Below are 27,267 nucleotides of genomic sequence, written 5' to 3'. Positions count from 1 at the left end.
CTTTTGAAGTACGATAACGGTGGCCTGACCTGAGATGTCCATAAAATCCGACGTTTTGAAAGTGTCAATATGCAATATGCATTATATTGACTATTACTGACAAATAATATTTATTAACATGGTAAAACAGCCAAGTGATCATGTTAATGTTATGGATGAAATGATCTTTTCTGCGCAGGACTATTTAATAAATGCATTGTTGCGGAGGAATGGAGCAAATGCCCACTTAATGAAAGGTAGTGGATTCAAGACCTTCTCTGATTTGCTCAAATAAACTGTTGTATTTGAAATGTAAGGCATGAAAACATTAAAATTGATAAAACAGATCCAACGGCTTTCTGTGATATCGGGGAATTAGCTCAAATGGTAGAGCGCTCGCTTAGCATGCGAGAAGTAGCGGGATCGATGCCCGCATTCTCCAAGCTTTTGCTTCTCTTTTTGTAATCCAAACTATACTTTATCTTTAAAAGTAAAAATTATGGGAAGGTCATAAAATGCTATGTGCCAAAAGTGTTAATTTTACGTAAGGGTGATTCGAGTCTGCATAAGGGTTGAGAGTTTTCTGGTAGACAACAGCGCCCTCTATGTGCTGCTGGCGTAACGCCGTCCACATGTGCTCCAAACGGGTGACCCAGATAGACAAATAAATTTTTTTTTTTTTAAATGCATTGATTGTAAAGCTGTGACTAGTATAAATAGTATGGATGTATCCAGATTTTTTTTTTTTTAGCTATTCAGAAGCAGCAGGCTGTGTTTCAGCAAGGAAGTCTTTTATCTTGTTTTACACAGAACTGTGTGAAAGGGCCCCTGACCACCTGTCAAAACTTCTGAAATCTAGTCTGCCTTTTATTTTATTTTTTATCATAACCAGAAAGCATATTATTTTATGATTTAGAATACATTTTAAGCATTTCAGTTTATCTAAATAATTGTTTCAAATGTTACAAAGCATTTAATAAGAAAATCTTTAACCAAGTGTAACCATTAAGATGCGCAATATTTGTTTGAAAATATAGATGTAAATTTTTTTAAAACCATTATATTGAAGTTAAATGAGTAAAATTACTCCAATATAAATTTTTAATACATTATTTTTTCAAATATAAAAAAAAGTGACAAGATGAATTCTCATTAGTTTGCATTCATGTCAGTCTCGGACAGAATATTCACTTAAAGTGTTTTAAGTGGGCGGGGGGGGGGTAAATCAGCAGAACAGCTTTTTGGGATCCAAAAATGCATTGTCGAGCATATGGGAACGTTGACATGCAGTTCGTTCTTTGCACGTTGGGGAGAAGCTGAACGTTTAAGGGAGATTTGTGCCGGAGCTCCGTACCGGTGTGTTCCGGCCCACTTAAATCACTTTTATTTAAATGATCCCAAATTACAAGTCAATTTTGAATGAAATGAACAAATATAATATCAAGTGAAACAACCGAAAGAACAAGTAAAATTTTAATACATCTGTACATACAATACATATATCTGAATGTGCTAGTAGACTTGTTAGTACTTTTTACAGTCTGACTGTAGGGGAAAAAAAACATTGCCGTACCAAGTACTAAAAAAATAACATGTTTAAAAATTGACCTTTTTATGTGTTTTGGACACGTGATAGTTAGACGTTAGTGGAGGTCCCGCCTTCACCAATTTTTAATTGTACCATTAATTCATAAAACACAAGTTCTTTAACTCATTCACTCCCAGCCATTTTCACTGAAGCAACCCCCTTCGCTCCCGGCTGTTTTACTGGATTTTGACTGATTTTTACCCAAAGAAAGATTAGAGTCTCTTCTTTCATCAGGAAAAAAAATTATATTTCTATCTGTTTCCGTTTTGCAGCAATTGGCATTAGAATATAGCTAAGTTTCATCATTATTCACAAACCTAATTTTTTTCAACATGGCCCTGGTTGATCTCTTTTGTGTTTGTGTAATAACTACCATTTCTTCAACCGTTCTTTGCAGTTGAGAGACTGCATCAAAGCCTTCTGAATGCTCTAGCATTAAAAAATATATATATTATTTTTAAACGTATAAATACGTCTTTGGTATACGTACACCATTTAAAATAGAACGTATTTATACGTTTTGGGAGCAAATGAGTTAATTAAGCTCGACTTCTTTCAGTTGTGACTTTTTTTAATTTAGGTATAGCAGTGGCTGGTAATAAGAATCCTTCACGAGAACCTGGTACCTTGAAGGCCAATTACTAAAAGTGGTTAACGAATGAGATAAATATATATAAAAAAATGAATACATTTGCATTAACCAATTTTAGGAAAATATCACAACAAATTCTACAGGACTCTTAATAACCTAGATTAGGTTGTGCTGTTTTAGCAACACAACAAATTGAAAAGGCAGCAATTAATCCCACTTCCTCTCGCATGCTCAGCGACAGCTCCAACATTTCAGCTAGTTGTCCATTCAGCAATCACTTCGCTGAAGAAGAAAAAAAAACAGTCCTGGTCTTATCTTTAAACCTTGAGGGTCCTCGTTTTGCCGAGTCAGCGCGGCGGAGGCTCCAGCCGATTGGACAAGGCGGTCAGCACTTGGTTGAATTTGGCGTAGCGGCGCACCTGGCTCTCCGCCGCTCCCCTGCTCCCCCACAGAAGGCGCATCTGGAAGTCCGTGCGGAAGACCTCCGAGATGTTCGCCTGCTCCTGGAAGTCTGAAACAGGCGCAGAACAAGAAATGTTCCAAGTATGCTGGCGATAATGAACATAAGTCAGGATGGCCGAGCGGTCTACGGCGCTACGTTCGGGCCATGGTCTCGTCTGTAATTGCGGATTTATGGCGTAGTTTCCCCCTACCTTGCAATTTGCTGCGGACATTGGCGGCGTAGACGGCACCGAGATTGGCGGCATTCCTGGCGGCCGCCAGGTGGAACATGAGCACGTCCACGTCCACGCCGGCCTCCGCCGTCTCCCAAGCCTCCCCCTCGACCCCCTCCACCCCCTCGGTGACGGCCGCGCTCTTCTCCAGAAGGCACAGCAGCGGCAGGATGTGAGGGAAGGTGGTCTCAGACGCAGGGCAGCTTTCTGCATCACGCACACGCAGGACGGGTCTCATGAAGACTTTTGGGAAACATTTTCAAGGCAGAACATAACATTTGTGGGTATGGCGCCTCCCTCATGCTGCTGATCCCCACCACTAAGACGGTAGTGAAAAACAGCTGCTGTATGGGGAATTAGCTCAAATGGTAGAGCGCTCGCTTAGCATGCGAGAGGTAGCGGGATCGATGCCCGCATTCTCCAAGGTTTTGTTTCTCTTGTTTGTAATCCAAACGACATCTTTTGCAATTCAAGTACTGGGAGGGCCATAAAATGCCACGTTGTCAAAGTATCGAGTTTCCATAAGTGTGTGTGTGTGTGTGTGTGTGTGTGTGTGTGTGTGTGTGTGTGTGTGTGTGTGTCGTCCGTGTTGTACGGAAGAGGATTAGGGCCAGTGAAGAGAAAGAAAAGATTAGCAGGATTCTGACTTTATTCTCAGAATTCTGACTTCAATTCAGATTTTAATCTACGAATAAAGTGAAAATTCTTACTTTAAAGTCACAAGATTTTCTCACTTAAAGGTAGAAATTCTGAGATTAAATTCAGAATTAAAATCAGAATTCTGAGATTAAAATCAGTATTCTGAGAATAAAGTCAGAATTCTCACTTTAAAATCAGAATTCTGAGATGAAATTCTGAGATTAAAGTCAGAATTCTGAGATTAAAGTCAGAATTCTGAGAATAAAGTCAGAATTCTAGCTTTAAAATCAGAATTCTGAGATTAAAGTCAGAATTAAAGTCAGAATTCTGAGATTAAAATCAGAATTAAAGTCTGAATTCTGAGATTAAAATCAGAATTAAAGTCAGAATTCTGAGATTAAAGTCAGAATTAAAGTCAGAATTCTGAGAATAAAGTCAGAATTCTCACTTTAAAGTCAGAATTCAAATTTTAAAGTGAGAAGCCTGCCAAGCCTCATTTTTTTTTTCACTAACCCTAATCCTTTTCCGTAGTGTTGTACCTCTGCCCTCGTTCAGGCTCTTCATGAATGGCTTGAGAGTTTTCTCATAGAGAACAGCGCCCTCTGTGTGCCGCTGCCGTAACGCCGTCCACGTCTGCTCCAGACGAGTTACCTGGTCGACAAATAGATTTGAAGAGCGTTTTAGCCAATCAGAAGCAAGGAGAGCAATCTCTTTGCATTGATCAAATGTGTTCTGTTAATTATAACCTCCACTATTAAAAAGGTATTTTTGCGAAATGCAATTGACCTGCGGCAGCTCCATTGCTCTCATGACGGCAGAGAATCCGAACATGTTGCCCATGTTGCTCTTGAGGTCGGCGGCGATTGCAATCATTTGGTGCAGAACGCAAGCTCGCTCCTCAGTGGTGCCGGTGCATCCCAACACATTCGCCGCCAACATGGTGGCCATAGTATGCAACCTGTGTGACACACGTAAAACATCAATTTGGCCTAATTTGGTCATTTTCGGAAGGACTTCTGGGATTTTGGGGGGAAAATTCTGCCCCTAAAGATTTTGTTTGTAGGTGTACTTATGATAGACACATGTTGAGTATGGGAAACTTTGGCACTCTTGTCAGCAGGGTTATTATAGTTCGGCAATTTTCATTTTCATTAGTTTTTATTTTGTTTTGAGGTTTTAGGAAAAAATAATTATCATTAGTTTTAGTGATTAAAAAATGCTTAGTTTTAGTTAGATTCAGTATTTCTTTTTTTTCTTTTTTATGTTGTTACATGTGTGCAATATTTAGCTAGTTTTTATTTCCTTTTGAGTTCTTTTTTTAATTTCGTTTAAATTATTTTTAATTTCTGAAAAAGATTTATTATTAGTTTTAGTTTTTTTTTAAGCTTAGTTTTAGTGTAGTTTTAGTTAGGATCAGTATTTTCTTTTCAAATGTTATTACTTGTGCGCAATATTTAGCTAGTTTTTATTTCCTTTTGAGTTTTTTTTTACTTAGTTAGATTTTTAATGATTTTTCAGGGTGGCTCTGAAAAATAATTATTAGTTTTAATTAGATGCTTAGTTTTAGTTAGATTCAGTATTGTTTTTTTTCCTCAAATGTTATTACTTGTGTGCAATATTTAGCTAGTTTTTATTTTGTTTAGAGTTTTTTTTAAATTAGTTAATTTTTATTGTTTTTCAGAATGGTTCTGAAAAAATATTATTAGTTTTAGTTATTTAAAAAAATGCTTAGTTTTAGTGTAGTTTTAGTTGGATTCAGTATTCAATTTGTTTTTTTCAAATGTTATTGCGCGCAATATTTAGCTAGCTTTTTTAAAATTTCGTTTTTAGTATTTTTATTTTTTTTAAATTATTTTTCAGGGTGGTTCTGAAAATAATAATAATTATGTTTTTGTTTTTTTTAATACTTAGTTTTAGTTAGATTCAGTATTAGTTTTTTGTTTTTTTCAAATGTTATTACTTTTAATATTTGATAAACACAGTGGTAAAATGAACACATTGCAAATTTGTCACCTAGGAGTGACGTCATCTGAAAGTGCTTTTCTATTGGCTGCTGCTAGATGACGTCACTTCTGCGTGACATTATTTCAAAGGTCTTTAAAATCCTCCCCAAAGGCTCGTGTACTGATTACCAAAGACTAAAACGAAGGGCATTTTCGCTATAAGTATAGTTTGGTAAACATAAAATGTTTGTTTTTGTTTTTCTAAAAAGCATTTTCATTTTTATTTCATTTTGTTAACGCAATTTTTTTACATTTTTCGTTTTATCGTTAGTTTTGGTTAACTAAAATCACCTTGCTTGTCAGGTGAGGCGATGGGCGTGTCTGTGTGCCACTCACCTTTCCAGCAGGTCCAATCGGAGCTGCTGTCCGTGCGGAAGCGTGAGCAGCTCCACCCCTGAACCGACTCCCATCATCCTTTGCACCTCCGGACGAACCTCCAGGATGCGAGCGACCTACCAGAGCACAAAACTGTCAAGTCATCGTCCCGTCCGTCCGTTCCATCCATCCATGGGTGGCGCAGTACCGTGCAGTCCCACTTGGTGATGTGTTGGGCAGCCGTCTGGGGGTCCGCCCCAGCCAGAAGTTCCTTGACCCGCTGCAGGATGCCCACCTCCAGGGGCTTGTTCTCCCCGGGCATCAGCGGCGAGCGGTAGCTGGTGGGCGCGAAGGATGGCGCCATCTCCACCACCGGCGTGAGGTAAACGTCCAGCGGCCTCGAACCTTCATCGCCGCGGAGCCTCTCCACGAAGCTCCGGGGGCCCGGGTAGAGCTCCGTATAGCAGCTGCCGTCCGAGTCTGGAGGCTGGATGTCCGGCTGGAGTTGAGGAAGAGCGGGATCTGATCTTCTGGAGGAGGAGGGCGATGGGGCGGCGCTGGTGGGCTGAAGAACTGCAGCAGGAAGAACGCAAGGACGTTTGGTCAGTTGCTCGTCGAAGAAGTTGGACGACCATTGGACCACATATACGCCATTGAATTGCCCCTCGGGGACAAATAAAGTGTTTTGGAATTGGATTTAAAAACGTAAGTGGAAATTCGGGTTACAGCGTAGGAACGGAACCTTTGTACATGCTTTGGTCCCGTTGTGTGCCTTCAAAAGGTTAAAGTGTACGCTCAGGTTGACGACATGCGGGAGAGACCTTCAACTTACGCCACACAAACACACACACACACACCCTCTGATAACCCTTAAGTGCCATTGGGTTCAATGTTTTACTCTTATTTGCAGTTGATATTAGAGCTGTCAAACGACTACTTTAAAAAAAAAAAAATCAGATGAATCACATTTTAGAATTTTGATTCATCACAATTAATCGCTTAATTAAAAAGGCATTTTTATCAAAATTTTTTGGTCGCCAAATTTGAAGAGCACCCGCTATTTGTTAATTTTTTGGACATTTAATGTTATGAGGACGTCTTCATCCTCCTCTTTTTCTAATCAGTTAATTACTTGCATAATTTGAAATGGAAAAAAATGACCCCAATATTTTGACATGAACAAATATTCTGAACATGTATTAAATGCTTTACTTTAATGCATGTAGTTATGTTTATTGCTCAAAAACAACCTGTGCTACATTTAACTAATTCAGGACGGATTGACAGTTTAGAATTTTTACAATTGCATTTTCCATGTTTCAATTTGATATATGAATGCTATTTGGCTCATCTAGAGTTTCCAAGTTACAACTCAATTCAAAAATTGTATTTCTCATTTCCAACAATATCCTTGAATTCTGGAAATCTTGACAATATGGCTTATACAAAACGATTCAAATCCAGAAAGATAATTGGCTAGAAAAAAACCTTTCGATTCAAAAACGATTGGTCTCATTTAGAGGGATACTATTTGATTAATTGTTCCGACTCAATTCGTCGTTCCAAGATCCGACTCGATTCAAGAACAACGTTTTGCTCACCTCGAACAATATTCATATTTATGATAACATTTAAGAACAACTTTTGCAATATTTTAGAAATTTGAGTCATTTTTACGATGCAATTTCTATTCATGTTTTTGCTTCTCAAAAAAACCCCATCTGTCTCCTCTAGAATCATCGTGTTCATGTTCACACTTTTATGCCGACATTCACTTGCATTGACTTTGAAAATATCGACTTTGACGTTTCCGGCGGTGAAGCACGTGCAGTTGAAACAAGCACATGGCAGGTAAACACGATAATGATACTACGCCTTATCTCCAATGGGCACTTATGTAATCCTCGTCATGTGGTTGGCAGAAAGTGAAGCTCACTTCCTGCTTCACAGCGTTCAGTCGATTTGCAAAGGCCGACTTGATCACACACGCACGCTCGATCTCGGTAAGTGAAACAATCTTTTGGCTGCATGGCAACTCAATGGCTTCCAGATGTTTGCTGTTTTTCTCCCACTTTCAGCTTGGAAGCTTTTTGTTGTTTTTCTTTTTTTAATGGAAAATGTACCAAAAAGATGTTTTTGCCGGGACAAAAGTGTTTCAAATTGTTCTGTACGTACATGTGTTAAGTAAAGGCAGTGTAAACTAACACAATCTGTTCTTCAACTTAAACATTAAAATTTTTTTTATATATATATATATATATATATATATATAATGACATATGTACAGTATTTACACAACTTTTTATATAACTTTGTGTACTATATTTAAAATATTTAGTTTTTCATGTCATTTTAAAATTACATTTATATTTTTATTGTATTCATATTTGAAGAATTCATACTATCGTTCATAGTATAGTCATCTTTATAATGTTCAGTTTATATTATAATTTATATGAGATTTATTATTTTGTTGATGCTATTTAATTTGAACATTTAATCAATATTTCATTATTTAATTTATGTATTAATGTGTATAACTATTTCATTATGTGTCATTATTCATATTATAATTTTATATTTTATTTTTTAATGTAGTTTCTGTAAATTATTACATGTATAATAATTTACATGACAAACACAGAACATCTTAATTATTACATGCATATACATTATTGGTATGTTTGGGTAGTATATATATATATTTCATATCAATATTCATTGTTTAATTATAATAAAGACACTGAATATCAACAAATGTCACACATTAAGTTTAGGTCCGACACCTTTGTCACTTGATGTGAACATTTAAACTGCTGCTAATTAGCTTTTGCGACATCATTCACCCGCATGGCTTCCTGACCTTTGCACCCGGTAAAGGCTTCTGCTTGGGGCCTGGAAAGAGTGAAGGGTTAGGCTTGTATCTGTCATGTAAATGTGGGAAAAAGGAAAATAATTGGGACAAGCCATGTGGGATCTCGTACAACACAATTTCCATCCAATGTTGTCATTGCGCAATCAGGAAGCGTGTTATGCAAGTGAAAGTGCGGGAAATCTGGCAGCCACATGTGTGTGCGTGTGAGAACAAGGCTAGTGATGATTCACTACGGCGTAAAAACGGGATGGGGTGGTGACATAGCAGCATCGGAACAGCATCAAACTCGACAATTGCTTTGAAAAAATATGATGAAAAATGCGTATTATACCAAACTGTACTAAAACACACCATTTTGAAGTGAGTAATACTGAACATGCTGAATCTTAAACCACATTGTACTAAATATCGTACCATACCGTATCAAAACACATTGCTCCATAACTGATTTTGCAAGGCCCACAAAACATTGTGTTCTATTGCTATACAAACATGGAAGCTACCAAAAGAAAGATTAGAGTGTCTTCTTTCATCAGAAAAAAAAAAGTCAATTTCTATCTGTTTCCATTTTGCAGCAATTAGCATTGGAACAAAAAGCTGAGTTTAATCATTATTCACTGTTTCAAATCTGTTTAGAACTGTGGGGGAAAGAGCTTTTTGCAACATGGCCCTGGTTGATCTCTTATACTCTGCTGCCACCTGCTGGCCGTTTTTGTTGCTACCATTGTTTCAAGCGACCTCTTCAGATCAGAGGCTGCATCACAGAATTCTGTATGCTCTACTATAAAAAAAAATTATAAATACGTCTTTGGGACACTTAAAACATTTAAAATAGAACGTATTTCTAGCAAATGAATGAATCACGCTGAAAGGGTGATTGAACCACATCGTACCTTGGCCTTGGCATGGTATTTGGAGTCCGTCTCCATTTTTCCCGTTTTCCAAAGTTAGCTGACGACATTTCATCTGGACATCCCTCCCCACAGAGTCCCGCCTCAGACATGTCCCGGCCGACGCTGCTGACGCTGGCGGCGCTGCTCTGCGCTTTTGGCGGCGGCGCATCGGGCGGCAAGATCCTGGTCTACCCCCTCGACGGCAGCCACTGGATCAACATGAAAGTCCTGATCGAGGAGCTCCACGCCCGGGGCCACCACATCACCGTGCTGCGACCCTACGACAGCTGGTACATCAAACCCGAGTCGAGCTTCTACAAGACCATCACTCTAAACTTCTCAGGCGGCTTCGACCAGGCCAGCTTCGGCTCCTTTGTCAGCCGGATGCTCAACTTGCGGCGGGACAACGCCTCCCTGTGGAAGCGGCTGGCGCTGGAGTACGAGCTGGTCAAGCAGTTCTACCACCTGAACCAGCACGTGGTGGACATGATGGCGAACATATTTGAGGACGGAGAGATGATGCGGAAACTACGGGAGGCCAACTACCAGGTGGTTCTAACTGACCCGGCGATAGGTGGCGGTGTCCTCCTGGCTCGCCGTCTGGGTCTCCCCCTGGTGCTGAACGTCCGCTGGACCGTCCAGGGCGAGGCGCATCTGGCCATTGCGCCCTCGCCCTTGTCTTACATCCCCATCCCGGGAGTCAAGCTGACCGACAAGATGACGTTCGGGGAGCGCCTCAAGAATTCCATGTACTATTTGTTCACGCGTTGGCAGATTTGGTACGTGTCGGACGCCACCTACAAACCCTTCGTCCACCGCTACTTTGGCCCGGACGTGCACTACATGGAGCTCTTCCAGTCGGCCGACATCTGGCTGATGAGGAACGACTTCACCTTTGAGTTCCCGCGGCCCACCATGCCCAACGTGGTCTACATGTCCGGCTTCCAGTGCAAGCCGGCGCGCCCGCTTCCTGCCGAGCTGGAGGACTTTGTGCAGAGCTCCGGGGAGCACGGCGTGGTCCTGATGACTCTCGGAACCCTCGTGGCAGACCTCCCGGAAGATATCACCGATGGGATCGCCGCCGCCTTCGCCCGGCTCCCCCAGAAGGTGATCTGGAGGCACCGGGGTAAGCGTCCGTCCACCCTGGGGAACAACACGCTTATCCTGGACTGGCTACCGCAGAATGACCTCCTGGGCCACGCCAAAACCCGAGTTTTCGTGGCGCATGGCGGCACCAACGGCATCCAGGAGGCCATCTACCACGGCATCCCGCTGGTGGGCCTCCCGCTCATGTTTGACCAGCATGACAACTTCTTCCGGATGGAGGTGAGGGGCGTCGCCAAAGTGCTGGACATCGCCACGGTGAACCGGGAGAACTTCCTGGAGGCCCTACAGGCGGTTCTGCACCAGCCGTCGTACGGGGAGAAGATGCGGCACCTGTCGGCGTTGCATCACGACCAGCCCATCCCGCCTCTGAGCCGCGCCGTCTTCTGGATCGAGTTTGTCATGAGGCACAAGGGGGCGCCGCACCTGAGGACCGATTCCTACAAGATGTCCACCATACAGTACCACAGCCTGGACGTGGCGGCGTTCCTGATGGCCGTGGCCTTAACCGTCGCCGCCATCTGCGCAATGATGGTCAAGTTCCTGTGGCGACGTTTGTTTTATCGAAGCAAGTTGAAAAAAGAATGATGCCGCCATGATGCAAAAATTCACTGTTCATATACCTTGATATATACGTTTTTATTTTGATTTGTTATTTGAGTTATTTTTACTGCTGCTTTCCTCGGGAAAAGGTCATTTATAAAATGTCAAATGTACGCATTTCAAAGTTTGGAAATAGAAAAATAATTAAACCTTAAAAAAAAAAATCTTACCTGGATTGTTGTTTTTTTCTGAGCTTTTTAACAATTATATTTTTAATTGAGTCACTGATTATGTGGCTGGTGCAAGGATTGGCAAGTTAGATGGTGGAGGTGGCTGCAATTTTTCGTCAGTGCCACTGGGGGGCCACAAAGGACCACCCAATTCCTAACCAGATGTTTTACCGTTTTAAATATGGACAAAATCTGAGTATAATTGACAGCCATTGAAAGGCATTGGGCAATTCTTAAAAAAAACAAAAACGCTGATAAACCTGCAATATGCATTTTCCACAAAAAATTGGAAATTGGCTCTGAAAAAAAATTTCGTTTGAAAAATAATATTTACAAATATATATATTTGCGAGTGCTGAATGTGTTTTAGTATGTCAAAATTACTAAAACAAGCAATGGATCACAAAGTTAAAAAATTTAGTAAAAATATATATTTTTTAATCTAACAAAAAAAAATAATAATAATAATAATAAAAAAATAATCAAATCAAACTCACGGGTGTCACTGATGTTGTCAGTGGAGGACGGAAGCGCAGCTTGTTGGTGGTCCCGCCGATGCAAAGACGAGGGACTGCATGCAGAGAGAAGACTGTTATGAATATGTCTACATTCTTCATTACCTGGAAATGACTTAAGTCAGTCTAAAATGGCCATTTGAAACCAAGATGGCTGATCTTCTGTGTTTTTACCGACTGACTGGACACACCTAACATGTTGCTAAGTGAAACATGCTATTGGGGCAGAAATAAATTGTATTGTGGTTACGTTAAAGCCAGTTGACACTAAAAATGTCCACTTCAAGCCAAAATGTCCGACTTCCTGTGTCATGTCATGGGTCGACCCATGATAGACAGTGCAAGGAAATTTCATGTTGCTATGGGGCTGAATAAAAAAAATGTACCAAGGGGTGAAGGAGCCCTGGAAGTGACCAAATGGCAAACCTTTCGGAGCAGACCTTCTCCGCCTGGCTCGTGGTCGGCTGACATGGCGACGGTCCAATCGCCATCTGCATGTCGCCCAGCGGCAGCGTCCTGTTGAGCGGCTGGTGGATTTTGGCGGAGCTCTGGCGGGTCAGCGGTGCCCTGCTGCCTGCGTAGAAGCGCACCAGGGTGGGCAGCGAGTCGAACGCCTCCTGGTCCAGGCTGTAGTGGACCCCGCAGCGCACTGCCGTGGTTTGGATTGGGAAGTGATTGGACTTCTGATCCCAGCGGGCCGTCAGGACAAAATCACCCGGGCTGGACTCGGAGTCCCGGATGAGGAAGTCCCCCTGGTTCAGCACCAGACTTTCGGACACCTGAGGAGACCAGCCTGTGTTTACTTCAAATGTGGTTGTTGTACACGGTAAGGAAATAACTTTTATCCAATAGGAGACTGAGGGCAAAGTGGAGACAGTAGAGTATATTAACGTAGCATCTAAAGTCCGAAGCGAGCAAACAGCAATGGATGAGAGATTTACCACTCTGTATGTGGTTGCTAGTAAGGAGACAGATTTTACTCGAGAGGAGACTAAGGGCAAAGTGCAACAAAATGGAAACGTGTTGCTTGTAGTTATTTTTTGGCCACAGCAAAGAAAGGCATTCCAGAGGAGACGCAGCAATTTCACAAGCTAAAACACAGCAACGTGCTAAGCTAACATGTGCTTTTAGTGCTGCATTTTGATTCTTCACCAAGGTAAGAAGACAAATTATTTGAGAATAGACTAAGGGCAGCTTGAAAATAAGTGCTGCAGCTAGGTGGTGACTGTGCAGTATAATATTACAGTATCCAGCCCTTAGGTACAGCAACAAGCTCCTTTATTTACTTCGACCACAAGAACCTCATTTCATTTTATTCTTAAGGACACTAAGGGCAAAATGAAAATGGAACACTGTAACAAAGCGGAGACTGTGGAGCAGCAGCCTCCAAAGACGACAAGAGGCTAAGCTAACAAATACATGTCTTGTATTTTCTTCCTAACCAGGGTTTAAGGAGAACAATTCATCCAAGGGGAGACTAAGGACAGCATAATAGTGGAGTGCAGCAACAAAGAGGAGACTGTGGAGCAGCAGTTTGCAGAGCTAAAAAAAACAACATCAGGGTAAGCTAACTAACTAGTGTCTCCTGCTTTTACTTCTTGATGAGGGTACCCGCTAGCCTAAAAACAGTGCTGCAACCAAGTGGAGACTGTGCACGCGTCGTACCTGTGCGGTGATGGGTCCGTGGTACCAAGCGTGGCTCCTCAGGTTGGCTGCGCTCAGCTTCAGTTCCTCCTGTAGCTGCTTCTCCAGCCACAACTTCTTGTCCTTGGAGAACTTGAAGGACATGACAATGAGTAACCACGAGAAGCAGATCTTTCTGGACCCGCCGTTGGCACTGAGGGTGGGGTGAGGTGCTTGGGGGGGAAGGGGTGGGGCGGATGCCAAATGCGGGCACAATAGGCAGATCCTCCACATTGGAGTCTTGGCCTGGTCGCCGCGGCAACGTGATTGAGGAAGGGGGACATCACTCAGGGGGGCTTTTATATCCTTACACACTCACCCGCATATACAAGCGCGCGCACGCACACACACGCCGGTTATCATTCACAGCAGGGCCAACCATTACGTCAAAGCACAGAGGGGTTTAGGGCGTGAGAACAACCCTGTGTGTGTGCGTGTGTGTGTGTTTGTGTCATTGCTGAAGTCAAGAGGATGCAAGACGAATCTCACCTTCACGTATTCGCCACCGCCGTCTGTTGGACTGAAAAGGGGTGGGGGGGGGGGCACATGTCACTGGCATGTATGTAAAAATTACAACATGTATGTAAATAAAAACTGCAATGCTCGTGTCATAATGTGTTCGTTAGTGATTTAACTACTTCCTCGGGGGGACATCTTGCATAGGAAGTCCCCCAAGCAGCATACATTTGACTTCACTTCCTGATTCTAACAACACATACATGCCGGCGCGCACGCACACACACAGCTGTGCTCCCATGGTAACAACAGCAGATGTTCATGAGAAAAAAAGTCTCATTTAGTGATTGGCTTCTTTATTCATTCATTTAATATGCAACAAATACAATAAAAGTGAATGAAGGTAGGTAGGTAAGATATTTGTGAGTAAATGTGAATTTGTAGCTAGTACGTCTTTTAGACATTTGAGTGAGTGAGTGAGTTAAATGTTTGGCAAGTAAGATTGTTTATGGGTGAGTTAGTTCACTAGGTAATTATGTGGTAGGGTTTTTAGTTAGTTATTTAGCTAGTTAGCTATAGTTAGTTAGTGATGTATTTGTTTAGTGAATTACTTGGTGTGTTTGTGAGTTATTTTTTGGCGTGAGTTTAATGAGTGTGATAAGTTATTAATTTAGTTATTGAGTGAGGCATTATCAAGTGAGATTCTGTATTAATGACTTTTTAGGCAGTAAGTGACAGAGTGATGGAGTTAATTGGCTAATTAGTTAACTAATATCTGTTTTCGGTCTTTGGCAAATAAGTTAATGGGTGAGTTAACTAGTTAGTTAGGTAGTAGTTTTTTTAAGTTCATTGATGTGTAAGTTAGTTAGTTAGTGATATATGTGTTTAATGAATTACTTGGTGTGTTTGTGAGTTATTTGGTTAGTGAGTTTAATGAGTAGGTTGCTTAAGGTATTAATTTGGTTATTGAGTGAGGTGCAAGTAAGTTTCTATATTAATGACTTTTTAGGCAGTTGTTAAGTGAAGGAGTTAATTGGCGAGTTAACTAATAGCTAGTATTTGTTTTCAGTCTTTGGTGAGTAAGTTAATGGGTGAGTTAATTAGTTAGTAGGCTTTTTAAGTTCATTGATGAGTTAGTTAGTGAATTTAATGGGGGTTATTTAAGTTATTATTTGATTGGTTACTGAGTGAGTATTTAGTTACTAAGTGAGTTTCTGTGTGTATTAGTTGGTGAGTATACACTAGTTAATGAGTTGCTTATGTGAGTTATTTAATGACCTCGTTAATTTTTTAACAGATTGCAGTTTGATGTTGTTTTTCTGAGCGTATGCATCCGAAAAGATGAATAAAATGATAATAATAGAAATAAATGTTTACCTGTGCAAGTGTTCCACATCCCCTGAGTTCTTTGTGCTTTCCTGCCTGTTTACAGCGTCCATGTGCACGTACACGTCCTGCGATGCCAGAGTACTTTTGTAAACGTCCAGTGGAGCCTGATTACCTTTGGACACATCCTGTTCAGCCGGAGCACCTTTGGACATGTCCTGCACGGCCACAGCACCTCGGTACACGTCCGGTGGAGCCGGAGCACATTTGAGCTGCTCCAGATTGTTGAGGCTGAGGCTGGACAGAGCGCTAAGCAAGGGGGAGTCCCGTACATGGTCCGTCGCCGCCACCGACATCCTCGTCTCCTCCTCCTCCCCCATGTTCATCCTGCTCTGCTGCCTGTCTCTGCGAGGCACCGTTCCCACGTGGGTGTACATGGCACTGGAGCGCGCGTATCCCCGCGACTGGGGGCCGGCCTCTGTGTCGTCGGCGGGCCAGGTTCTGCTCCCGTCCGGCGGCGGGGCGGAGGCTTTGCGTCGAGAGGACGTGCGGCGGATTGAGAGGTTGGCCAGGCTCCCCAACCACCCGGAGGCTGAAGTGTGAGAAGATCAGCTTGTGAGCAGAGTCACTTATTTTTAGGTGATTTCTATTGTTTTTACTGGATTAGTAGTAGTCTATCCATTGATTTCTATTGTGCAAGATACCCAGGAATAACTAGCAAGAGGAACAATCAAGTTAGTCATCTCTGTGGACAAAATAGTTTTTTACTGGATAATTTTTTAGTCATTTTGTTCATTTCTATTGTGCAAGTCGGCAGTTATCTTTAACAATAATATGTCAAGTATGTTCACACATAATAAATTAACCTTTTTGACATGATTGTTCTTAGTCTGTTCATTTCTATTGTGCAAGGTGACACATATGATGGAAATTTGATTTGAGGAGAAATCGCATCCTGTGCAATGTGACAATAATTAAAAATACCAATTAAATGATTAAGTAAAGTTCATTCACATGTGCCTGTGAGTTACTGAATGTGTCACAGAGTTCTTTTGACTGGATTATTTGCAGTCATCGTGTAGATTTCTATTGTGCAACCTGGCGGTCATCATGACGAGCCATTGCAGGGCTGGTTCAATATATTTCTTGTATGAATTTCTATTGTGCAAAGCGGTAGTCATGCACTCAAACACAAAGAGCGAAAACACAACTTGTGGAATGTTCTTCTGATTCTCCCAATGGAAACTCTCATGGTTTGTGTTCCCAAACTGCTGAGCGACTTCCGACCCCCCTGGGGACCAATCTTGCTGGGAAAACATGCAGAGATATTTTCAGCCTCGCTTAAATATAGATTTATAGACTTTGAGGGGAGGAAACACTCAAATAGAACTAAATGTATTGGCATAGTGTTGCACAAACATTAAAGAGCAGTTAGCAGCTCCATATACACCATATGTATGTATACTAGGGGTTGATTAGTTGACTTCACTACTACGCATTGACATTTAAACCTTGCATTGACTAACCACTGATCAAGTTTTTGGCAAACAAACAAGGAAATTATACAACGGAAGAGGAGATTAAAAAGTGTCTTTTGTGGTTGGAACTTGTGACACGCAACGTAAAGGGACAATGTGTATTTAGCGCCATCTAGTGGTGAACTAATATAATGCAGCAAAGCATGCGCACTATGGTGCCTCGGATAAACCACACTTCGCAAGGCGCACAATTAACTCATTCAGTGCAAAAACAATTTTTTGAACGTTTTTCCAGAGTCCAATCATTCAAACCCAGATACTTTTTTTTTAGTGTTAAGGTAAAGGAGGGTCTGAAAATGACTGGCACTGAATGAGTGAAACAACCATTAGCAAGCGAGGAGTGGCTAGAAGTAGTTATAGCGGCTAACAAGAGTGGCTAGCAGAAAAAGCTAGCAAAAGCAAAGCAGAGGGAGACAAGCGGCGATAATCAATAAAGATGACTTGACTTAAAAACTGTATGTTGATAATGATGTCATATGTTGATGTCAGAATTATGACAAAAAGTTGAAAGGTTAAGAGAGTAGGCCTACGTGCAGAGGTGGCAAATCCAGGTCCATAAAGTACAAATCCTAGCTAGCTAGCTCCTTAGCAGGTAAACGAGCACTACTGGAGCTAGCTAGAAGAGCTAGCTAGCTAACTAGTACCCGAGGCTAAAACCAAACTCTGGCAGGGTTTTTACTTTCTGGACCTGGATTTGCCACCTCTGCCTACGTGTGTGTTAAATGTCATCAAATATGTTTAAAAATGACCAACATTGTATGTTTAATTCATCTTGTTATACTTTATATTTTATTTTCCATTTGTCTTATTATCTGCTAGTTACTTGATAAAGCGTTCATAAAATGTTGCCCTTTTGGCAGTAAAGCTGACTTTAAAGCAGCCATTGCACAACAAGATGAATAATCATAACGCATGAATTAATTTAAGCCATGGCGAGCTTTTGCAGATGGAAATTGAATGACTTCAGTGATGCTTGGTGGGTACAAATCCAGTCGAGGAAGACTGACGGCCCGTTTGTCCATTCACGCTACACAACAACACCACTGTGCCACGCTTACAATGACCCACAAATGCTTGTACACTAGCAGACACACACAAAACATGTACGTCGAGTTGTGTGTGACATCACTAAACACAACTCATCTTTTTTTTTGTGTGGACAAAGAGGCAAGTTAAGCCATTTTCACACACACACACATACAGTATGAGTATGTCAATAAGCATCATTTAACAATTTAAAACACACTTGTGAGGAATAAGCGGTTAGGAAAATGGATGGATGGATAAATGACTATAAAAAGTGAATATTAGGTGAACTTACAGTGTTTGTGTCTCTTCATGCCGGCTTGTGTTCACACAACACTGTTTCTTCATCCACTTAAGACACACACACCCACGCGCACACAAAATGAGTCTACTTCCTGTCACGCACACCCTCAAGCTTGATTTGTTGGTGCAATCAGGTGACGGGCGTTGCGAGCACTTCACAAACACACAAACACGGGGGGGTTGGGGGGGGGGCTGTCAGTCTTACACCACTTCCTGCCCTGTCAACGTTTCCTCAAAGAAAGTGAACTGATATGAATGTAGTCAGTCACATATAAGCAGTTCTATCTGTAGTTATGGCATATATGTCTATATTACTATACGTATACACAATAGTACATACTAGTAATGCATACGTGTAGCCTTTTATGTAGTCCATAATTGTGTATAGTTACATATATATAGTAAGACATATATTATTCAGCATGTAGTTGTAGATGTATAATATAGTTGTATACGTACGTAGTTATGTATAAAGTTAAACATGTCATGTATGTTCTGTGTATAGTTAAATTGTAGTATATGTTGATTGTAGTTGTATGTTGTCATTTATAAAAATTAAAAAATAAAGTCAAATTCCATGCTTTTATAATGTCAAAAAATTAAAACAAGATTTCATAATATAACCATTCATTCTTTTAACCTGTACAACAATCTTTTTGGAGAAATCATGTATAATATAGTTGTATACGTACGTAGTTATGTATAAAGTTAAACATGTCATGTATGTACTGTGTATAGATACATTTTAGTATATGTTGATTGTAGTTGTATGTTGTCATGTATAAATAAATAAAAAATAAAAAAGTCAAATTCCATGCTTTTATAATGTCAAAAAATTAAAACAAGATTTCCTAATATAACCATTAATTATTTTAACCTGTACAACAATCTTTTTGGATAAATCATGTGAATATATCATGCATGCAGATAAAGTTGCAAATAAACAAGAGTGCGGTTTACGATATGAACAGATATCATCTTTCACAGCATCTTTGGAAACGTATTTTTTTCTGTTTGTGAGAAGAAATGATAACATCAGCAGTATCATGCTCACTTGAGAGCTCACACAAGTTAACACAGCACACAGTGTTTTGACCCAGCTGGAGGGCGTGACCTACTTCTTTCTTTCTTTCGAGTGTGTGCGTCTAACTCAAAAGCTTTTATGTGGTGACACGACATGAGGACAGCTGGGATGGTACCAAGCAAGTCCTGTTACTGCTTTGCTCAACTGTTCTTAATTGAACTCGCAATCAGAGTCACTGAATCTGTGTGTTGTTGGCGCACTGTGGAGGTGACACTTCAAGTGAACTTCTGCTTTGAGCCTCTAGGTGGTAGCAGAGAGCTAACATGATCTCTGACCAGTATGTAGTCTCAAGCCATTAGGGTTGTTAAGAGTTTTGGAATTTTATTTTTAGTTTTTTTTATTAGTTTTCAGAGTGGTTCTGTTAGTTTGTATTAATAATTTTAGTTTAGTTTCAGTTAACGCTACTGGCGGGAACAAAGATGTTCTGTATCCGCTACCGAAAGCCGATGAAGCGTCCATGAAGGCGCCCGTCCTGGGACTGTTGTCATGACGCCGAAGCATTATGGGATGTAGTCTTCTTTTGCTTTTATTTAATTTTGTTTATCCGCCAGTCCTCTTTCGTTAGTTTTGATCAACTAAAATAACCTTGACGTTGACGCACACACACAAACGTTGCAAACCGTCCCTTTTTTTTTTGTTGCGTTCCTTATTTCATCCGAGTATTTGATTAGTTGCAGGAAATCATAACTGATTTTTTAGTACAATTCATGTACAATTAATACCTTTAATAAATATTTTTTTCCACTTGCCATCGACTGAAGATGGCGTCACCTGTGCTGAGGATGTAGGTAACGACCAATCATGGCACACCTGTTTTCTGGGTTTGGTCAGCAAACTGAGCCATGATTGGTCGTTACGTTACCTATACTTCCTCAGCACAGGTGATGTCATCTTCACGCAACAGCAAGTGACAAAATTAGTTTTTGAAGGTGTTCCTTGTTCATGAAAAATAATGAAGTTATCACATTAATTATTTCATTTTATTATTATTATTATTATTATTACAAGTCAATAATTCCCCACAAACATTGAAAATAATTATTTTTTTGTGTAGACTATTTAAATTGACTTATGCTGCTATTCATATCTGGGAATGTTCATCAAATATAAATTGGAGCGCCGTTTTATTCCAAACAAACATGATCCATACAAAAGTGCTGTTGTCTTCCTCAGTCACATCTTCAGCACCAATCCGCCATATCGTCCATCCTCACTGGGGAAGGCCTCCCTGATCCTCGTCACGCAGCAGCGTGGGATGGCGGGGTGGGTGTCGGCCGGCGGGACGCCCAACCTCCAGGCCACGTACTGGCGGTAAGCGCAACGCCGTAGTGCGGCGGCGCTGGCTGGCATGTGAGTGAGAGGATCCTGGTAGAGGAGCAGCGCCTCCAGCAGGGGGCGATAAAGCGAGAGCTTGTCAAAAAGCGGCGAGGTGGCCACGCAGGCGCCCTCGCTGCTGCGTCGACAGCACAGCTCCTCCTGTGGGAGGGGGGAGGCACTGCAACCGCCGCACTTACACCAGCTTGGCGGACGGGAGCAGGCTTTGGAGAACGCGGTGAGGGAGGTCAGAGGGTCAAGAGGGAGGCAGAGCGTGGCCGCCATGTGTCCGATGTTCTCCTGGTCGGGCAAAGAGGAGATTTCAGGGCAAACCAGTTGATAACAGTAGGAAAAGGTTTAAGTGTTGTAGGCATGTTGATATGAACTCATTGACTGGCAGCAATTTTGACTGAAGCAACCTCCTTCACTCCCAGCTGTTTCACTGGATTTTGCAATGCCCAAATAATATTGTGTTCTATTGCAATAAAAACATGGACACTTACCAAAAGAAAGATTAAAATCTCTTATTTCATTAGGACAAAAAATACATTTCTATCCGTTCCCATTTTGCAGCAATTAGCATTAGAATATAGCTAAGTTTCCTAATTATTCACAAATCTATTTAGAAATGTTAGAAGTTTTTTCAACATGGCCCCTGGTTTATCTCCTTTGCTCTGCTGCCACCTGCTGGCTTTGCTTTAAGCAACCTCTTCAGGTCAGATGCTGCATCAACGCTTTCTGTATGTTCCAGCATAAAAAAAATAAAAACATATTGATACGTTTTTGGGTTTGAATAGTTAAAGGGGAAGTGTCACCCCCCCCCCAAAAAAAAAAAAACACAGATTTTGACAATATGTTCTATGCAGCCCCACTAGTCTAAATATTTCAATATTGTGTTAGTGGAATACGAGCTAAGCAGCAAAGCCCAGCTGCTTTTATCCACACCAGAAAAGGCGGCTATTTTGCCACTTGCTTTTCAAGTGAAAATGACATAACAGTTGCTCAGGTGACAACCAATCACAGCTCAGTTTCAGAAAACAAGTGAGCTGTGATTGGTCGTTGCCTGAGCCCTGAGTAACTGTGACGTCATCTTCAGTCGACAACAAGTGGAAAAATGGTCCCCCGAGATAAAAACAGCTGGATTTTGATGCATTACTCATATTCCACAAATGTCACGTTAATCCAAATGTCATTTTTAGACTAGATAATTCACATATAACATATTGTCAAGAAATGTTTAACTCAAAAACGTTCCATGTTAAACATTGCCATGCTCCCAAAGACGTATTTTCTACGTTTGTTTGTTTAATGCTAGAGCATACAGAAGGCTTTGATGCAGCCTCTGACGTGAAGTCACTTGAAGCAATGGTAGCCATTCCAAGAAACGGCCAGCAGGTGGCAGCAGGGTATAAGAGATCAACCAGGGCCATGTTGCAAAAAGCTCTTTCCCCCACCAGATTTGTGAATAATGATGAAACTTAGCTATATTCTAATGCCAATAGCTGCAAAACGGAAATGCATACAAATATACTTCTTTTTTTGCTGCTGATAGAAGAGACTCTAATCTTTCTTTTGGTAGCTTCCATGTTTTTATAGCAATAGAACACAATAGTCTGCGAGCCTTGCAAAATCCGTCAAAATCCAGTAAAACAGCCGGGAGCGAAGGGGTTAGCTTCAAAATGGCTGGGAGTCAATGAGTTAAGATTGACTTCCCCTTTAAATGATGAATCGAATTTATATTACCTGTCGTGGCTGAACGCTAATAGTCTTGACGTCCTGTAAGCGTTTATGAGACATTTTTACCAGACGGATGTCGTCCTCATCCACGTACGACACGCACAGGATGCACTGAAATGCACCAGATTACCCAAAAAGACAAGCATCCATCCATCTTCTTAACCGCTTGTCCTCAACAAGGGTGGCCTTAAATGTGCGACATGACCACAAGCACGTGAAACCTCTTTTTTGTCGGGGACGGACTCCACTTTCCTCTCGGAGTAGTTCTGTCCCTCCTCGGCCGCGTAGCAGCTGGTTCCGATCAGCCAGTCTATCAGAACCGTCGTCTGCAAGTAAAAGGTGACAACATCGGAATTCACAAAGTGTCGCGTTCTTGTATTGTCTAGCTCCATGCAGCTGAAGATGGAACCCAGGGGTGAGCAGATACAATGAAAAGAGCAGAGGCCCCGGAATTGAACCCAGTGGAACACCAAGCAATGTAGCGTTATCACCTGCAAGTGGGGGATCATGTGGATATTAAGTGATCTTACCAGAGCATAGTAGGACAATGTTGAGCCGACGTAGATGATGAGCTGAATGAAGCTGAACTTTCCCGCCTGCAAGTTAAAACATTACCTTGTATGATGTACGATAAAACCTCAACAATAGTAATAACAAGTGTGACCTGTCCAAAGACCATGATGTCAAAGCGGATGCCAAAAGCTTTGTAAAGTGTCCTCTCCTCCACGCCGTTCACCGTGTTGTACTTTGCAAACCTGACATTCATTTGTCAAATGTTAATAATCATGTTCAGGAATAATTTTGACGACTTGATTGTTACCTGAAGTTGAATCCAGGGTAGAGCGTCTTGTTGCTTTCCTTCTGGTCCAGACGTCTGAAGGAGTAGGCGGGCAGGCAGCGTCTGGTCAGATGGTCCAGGTTGCAGTCCCACTTGATCTGGATGCCTATCACGCCCCCCTGTGGACGACAGTGTGCGGGTCACTATTGGTTGATGAGGTGCAAACAGGATGGTACTAAAAAAATGGACATGTTGATGATGTTCCAGGTGCAAATGTTTGAACATTATGAGGAATGAAATAGAGTGTTAGTGTTAAGTCTAATGTACTGGAGGGGCCCAAGAGCCAATTAGAGCTGCACCAGCACTAGTGTTAGTTTTATCCGCCATTTTTTAATTTTGTCCAGTTTCAACCCTGCTTGTTAGTTTTTAATCATAGTCAACCAACCTCACCCCGTTTTTATTTCGTCCATTTTTTAGTTGACTATAAATCTAGAATTTTAGGTCAGCAGATTATGTTGAACATTTCGGATATAAAATTATTTCACATAAAATGTTCTCACGTTTTTAATGAAAAACAACTCCACACATAATTACAGTATATCAACAAGTGGCTACTATGTCTGCATGCTGTGAGCTAGCAAGTTAGCCTGCATTAGTTAGCGGTCGGATTAACATTATTGTTGGAACGTTAAAGCCATTGAATTAATGTTATAACTATAATTTACTTTTCTTTTTTTACCGCAGAGTTTACAAAATCATATAATTTGTCCCGTTTTTGTTCATGAACTAAAATGTCCATAGATTTTAGTCCACTTTTTATTAAGTACATTTTCGTCTCGTCTTCATTAGTCGACGAAAATGCATACCAATTTAGTCCCCGTTATTGTTTATTATTTAGGGTTTTAATCTAGTCTAGTTTTAGTCCGGTGAAAAATGTGTGTTGACTAAATTATTATTTTTTTGTTTTCGTTGATAAAATTAACACTAAAAGGAAATCTGCAGCATCCAATGGTAATTTTCTGCCTCATTTTCTTTTTTGGGGACATTTTATGACTTTTTGCATTAAGTTTTTGCCTTTTTGCTATCAATTTTCCGATACTTTTGGCAATTCGTTGACATTTTATGGTAATTTTAGGGATTTATAGTTATTATATTTTGGACATTTTATAATTATATAAATATCATTTTTAACACACACACACACACACACACACACACACACACACACACACACACACACACACACACACACACACACACACACACACACACACACACACACACACACACACACACACACACACACACACACACACACACACACACACACACACACATAATTTCTATTACTTTTTTTTTTTTTTTTTTTTTTTTTAAGAGATCCACAGGGAGTGTACTAAAGAGCCACATGTTGCAGACCCCTGTTCTATACTGAACGATACCAGTGGTGCTGTTCACACCTCCACCGCCATGGTTGAGAAGTTCTCCCCGGCCTGGCCGACGATATCTCCCAGCATGAAGATCGGACACAAAGAGTCGTGAGCGCGCTGACATCTGCGCAGGTAGGATTCGGTCATATTGGGTAAGATGTTCCTCCTACCAGATAGGCCACAACATCCGTCACACCAGCAGACGACAACATCCCGGTTTGATGGTCAAGTGCACGATAAAATGTCACCTGATGAAGTTGAAGGCAGGAAAGCGGATGTTGTTCTTGATGAGCACTGTGAACTTCTCAGCGGACGCCAGCAGCGCAGGCCTGCGCGCATACGTGCAACCGTTAGCATGTTACATAGTATTTAGCATGGCTTACTACCGTGTCCACTTAGCATGCTAGCATTTATCATTTTAGCATTCAACAGTGCTAAAGACAGGAAGTAGAAGCCGCCTGCATGCACCTTGGCGGTTTCTTTTTTACTTCGATAGGACACCAGGCCGCCACCTCACACGTTCTGGTCAATGCGTCGAACTTGACGCATGAGCCCGTCAGTATCCCTAGCGGAGGTCGCATGGTGAGCATTTGATGATTTCAGCTGAACGAGGAAATGCAAAGTACCGTGGCTGTGCGGGTCCCATGCGCCTTGCTCACAGTCCTCATGACGCCGACACAGACGGCCACTAGAGGGATGCTGAGAGACAAAATGTCAGCTTTGTTGTCATGACGATAACATTTCGATGAGTCGCCATTGACGACAAATCACTATGGTGGCGTACCTCAGGGCATCGTCCTTGCTTCTGATTCTTGGTCACAATAACGTTGGTGACCACAAAGAAAGAGTTCTTGTCCTGAGATGACAACAAAGAGTGTCAGGGCATGGTTGCCACGGTGACCACACTTGTGGAAAACAATGAAGTCTGTGTCCGAAAAGGTTACGCGGAGGAGGCGCACAATTTTTTTGTTGTTGAAAATTTGTTAGTTTGCCCCCTTAAGATGGTTCGACTTAGGAACATGAAATTTGGTAGGCAGGCCTATCACGAATTGCCCCACAAAAAAAAGTCTCAGGAAGTCCAGATTAGGATAGCCAATGAAAGCCCCGAAGAAAGTTATGAGAGGAAAAGACACAGCAACAATCCTGAAAAATGTCATGGAGCTCCGACCTTCGAGGAGCCGGTGTAGTCAGCCTCGTCCCAGACGACGGCCCCCTGGCCGGGCAGCTGCATAAGGGCCACGCCCTTCACCTTGGTGGTCACGGAGCTCACCACCTCATCAAATTGTTGGTACTTCCTGCTCCACAACAGCAACAGGCTAGCAACAAAAACAATGACACTTAGCATGTCACCCACAACTGTCCATTTAGCATGCCAGCCGATCCTATGTTCATTTAGCATGATACACTATTTGCTCATTTTGCATTCTAGCCTGTTCAGTCTTTTGAGGCTTAAAGCCTGAATCTTCGGACAAGAACTGAACCCATTTTTGAAGTAATTTGTCCAAGTGGTTGGGTGTTTTACAAAAACTTAATTTGGCCATCACTAATTTAGCCCATTTAGCACACTACGCTCGAGATGTCCCCCTAACATTCTAACCTGTATTCTATTTAACATGCAACACCGCATTATAGCATGGCAAGATGAGCATACACATTTCTTAATGGAACACATGTTTACTATCCACTTTATGAAGTCATAAAGGCATCTTAAGTGCAGTTGTGACTCAGTCATAAAAAAAGAAAAACATTTACAAATTGTACTTTGATACTGGTTTGTCCCACGGAGTGCTAACCAAACTTTTTTTTTTGTTAAGTTGACGAATATGACTAAATAATATTAATCATGATAATGCTTTTAAAAAAAAAATAGTAGTCTCGAAAGAAGATGCGACGTCACCATATGAAAAGCAGCACCGTTGCGTTCAGGGTCCACTTGAGCGTGCCCAGCCGGACGCTGTGGATGCGGACCAACTTGGTGGTCTCGTAGCTGCACAGCGCGAGCAACTTGCTGTTGACCCCCATCGTTCTTTCACCAGAACCAGAATCCGGCGTGCGCCAGCTTTCTTCCGCTCTGCAGTGTCGGTTGAGTCTGGTCACGTGACCTCATTTGATTGACAGGCTGCACCTGTGAAAAGTTTTGTTTGTTTGTTTGTTTGTTTTTAATAAAAAAAACGTAAACATATTATCTTTGATTTTTAATAGTTCTGAAACGTTTTAGTATTTGCTATCTCTAGAAAATACATGGTGAGTCACTAAAGGGCTACCGAAGTAAAATGGTCACGTGAAGAAACAGTGGCATTTAGCGGTATTGAGGTGTAATTACACCAAACTGGCCATCTCTACAGTATTTAAAACGTTAACGAATAAATAAATAATTGTCGACACAAAAATGTATTCTAGATAAAATAGCAAACATTGAAGTATTTATTATTATTTTTTATATTAGGGTTATATATAAAATGAAATACAATACTGAAATATTTTTTTAACCCTTCGGTAACACACGCGCGAGCAAACACACACACACACACGCACACACAATGAGTAGATTTTTTTTAAAGTAAAATCTTACAAGTTGTTTTTTTACAGTGTAGGCGTTTCACATTGCTCGGCAAAGAGCCAGCCGCCATTCTACGTCACTA

The 27,267-nt window shown here is 41.4% G+C and overlaps 3 protein-coding genes and 1 non-coding gene across 8 annotated transcripts; 2 read left to right on the top strand and 2 right to left on the bottom strand.

The window, feature by feature from the left end:
• Positions 1-1,439: 1,439 nt before the first annotated feature.
• sh2d3cb (SH2 domain containing 3Cb) lies at positions 1,440-18,417 on the bottom strand. Of its 4 annotated transcripts, none has more exons than XM_086075236.1 (12): positions 18,275-18,417; positions 15,467-16,007; positions 14,123-14,153; positions 13,616-13,726; positions 12,377-12,729; positions 11,933-12,006; positions 5,999-6,363; positions 5,812-5,927; positions 4,259-4,430; positions 3,986-4,123; positions 2,813-3,040; positions 1,440-2,670 (listed from the first exon to the last, which is right to left on the bottom strand). In XM_086075236.1, exons 1-12 carry the CDS (start codon positions 18,291-18,293, stop codon positions 2,545-2,547), a joined length of 2,274 nt encoding a protein of 757 aa, XP_085931362.1. In that variant the 5' UTR covers positions 18,294-18,417; the 3' UTR covers positions 1,440-2,544. The 4 variants fall into 4 exon arrangements, with proteins under 4 accessions (XP_085931362.1, XP_085931361.1, XP_085931363.1 ...); XM_086075235.1 differs by having other exon boundaries at positions 4,012-4,123; XM_086075237.1 differs by lacking the exon at positions 18,275-18,417 and adding an exon at positions 17,484-17,605 and having other exon boundaries at positions 4,012-4,123.
• trnaa-agc (transfer RNA alanine (anticodon AGC)) lies at positions 3,184-3,256 on the top strand. The gene has a single exon. It is a non-coding gene; the product is annotated as a tRNA-Ala (tRNA).
• Positions 6,082-11,421, top strand: LOC147173245 (UDP-glucuronosyltransferase 2A2-like). The gene is made up of 4 exons (XM_086075256.1): positions 6,082-6,495; positions 7,525-7,641; positions 7,713-7,793; positions 9,652-11,421. The coding sequence occupies exons 2-4, from the start codon at positions 7,552-7,554 to the stop codon at positions 11,248-11,250; spliced, it is 1,770 nt and encodes a 589-aa protein (XP_085931382.1). The 5' UTR covers positions 6,082-6,495; positions 7,525-7,551; the 3' UTR covers positions 11,251-11,421.
• A 1,853-nt stretch (positions 18,418-20,270) lies between the features above and the next one.
• Positions 20,271-26,908, bottom strand: p2rx7 (purinergic receptor P2X, ligand-gated ion channel, 7). 2 transcript variants are annotated; one of them, XM_086075261.1, is made up of 13 exons: positions 26,540-26,686; positions 25,794-25,941; positions 25,410-25,481; positions 25,252-25,324; positions 25,094-25,190; positions 24,874-24,954; positions 24,656-24,791; positions 23,238-23,374; positions 23,082-23,172; positions 22,948-23,013; positions 22,639-22,743; positions 22,424-22,528; positions 20,271-20,980 (listed from the first exon to the last, which is right to left on the bottom strand). In XM_086075261.1, exons 2-13 carry the CDS (start codon positions 25,854-25,856, stop codon positions 20,540-20,542), a joined length of 1,467 nt encoding a protein of 488 aa, XP_085931387.1. In that variant the 5' UTR covers positions 25,857-25,941; positions 26,540-26,686; the 3' UTR covers positions 20,271-20,539. The 2 variants fall into 2 exon arrangements, with proteins under 2 accessions (XP_085931387.1, XP_085931386.1); XM_086075260.1 differs by having other exon boundaries at positions 20,272-20,980; positions 26,523-26,908.
• Between the last annotated feature and the right edge of the window lie 359 nt (positions 26,909-27,267).

This window comes from Leptonotus elevatus, chromosome 5 (assembly GCF_054856555.1).
Source record: "Leptonotus elevatus isolate MCC_2025b chromosome 5, RoL_Lele_1.0, whole genome shotgun sequence".
NCBI lineage: Eukaryota > Metazoa > Chordata > Actinopteri > Syngnathiformes > Syngnathidae > Leptonotus > Leptonotus elevatus.
The sequence above is the reverse complement of the archived record's forward strand: the minus strand, read 5'-3'. Positions and strand labels throughout refer to the sequence as shown.

What these genes read in the sequence shown, in the direction of transcription:
- LOC147173245 (XM_086075256.1), top strand. Translation starts at nt 7,552, where the DNA reads ATGCCGACATTCACTTGCATTGACTTTGAAAATATCGACTTTGACGTT. An exon ending in TTGAAACAAGCACATGGCAG is followed by an intron (nt 7,642 to 7,712) that starts GTAAACACGATA and finishes TGTGGTTGGCAG; the next exon opens with AAAGTGAAGCTCACTTCCTG. An exon ending in CACACGCACGCTCGATCTCG is followed by an intron (nt 7,794 to 9,651) that starts GTAAGTGAAACA and finishes CCCTCCCCACAG; the next exon opens with AGTCCCGCCTCAGACATGTC.
- sh2d3cb (XM_086075235.1), bottom strand. An exon ending in GAGAAGGTCTGCTCCGAAAG is followed by an intron (nt 12,007 to 12,376) that starts GTTTGCCATTTG and finishes CTCTGCATGCAG; the next exon opens with TCCCTCGTCTTTGCATCGGC. An exon ending in TGTCCGCAGCAAATTGCAAG is followed by an intron (nt 2,671 to 2,812) that starts GTAGGGGGAAAC and finishes CGCCTGTTTCAG; the next exon opens with ACTTCCAGGAGCAGGCGAAC.
- p2rx7 (XM_086075260.1), bottom strand. Translation starts at nt 26,647, where the DNA reads ATGGGGGTCAACAGCAAGTTGCTCGCGCTGTGCAGCTACGAGACCACC. An exon ending in ACTACACCGGCTCCTCGAAG is followed by an intron (nt 25,482 to 25,793) that starts GTCGGAGCTCCA and finishes TTGTCATCTCAG; the next exon opens with GACAAGAACTCTTTCTTTGT. An exon ending in CCTGCCTTCAACTTCATCAG is followed by an intron (nt 24,792 to 24,873) that starts GTGACATTTTAT and finishes CCTATCTGGTAG; the next exon opens with GAGGAACATCTTACCCAATA.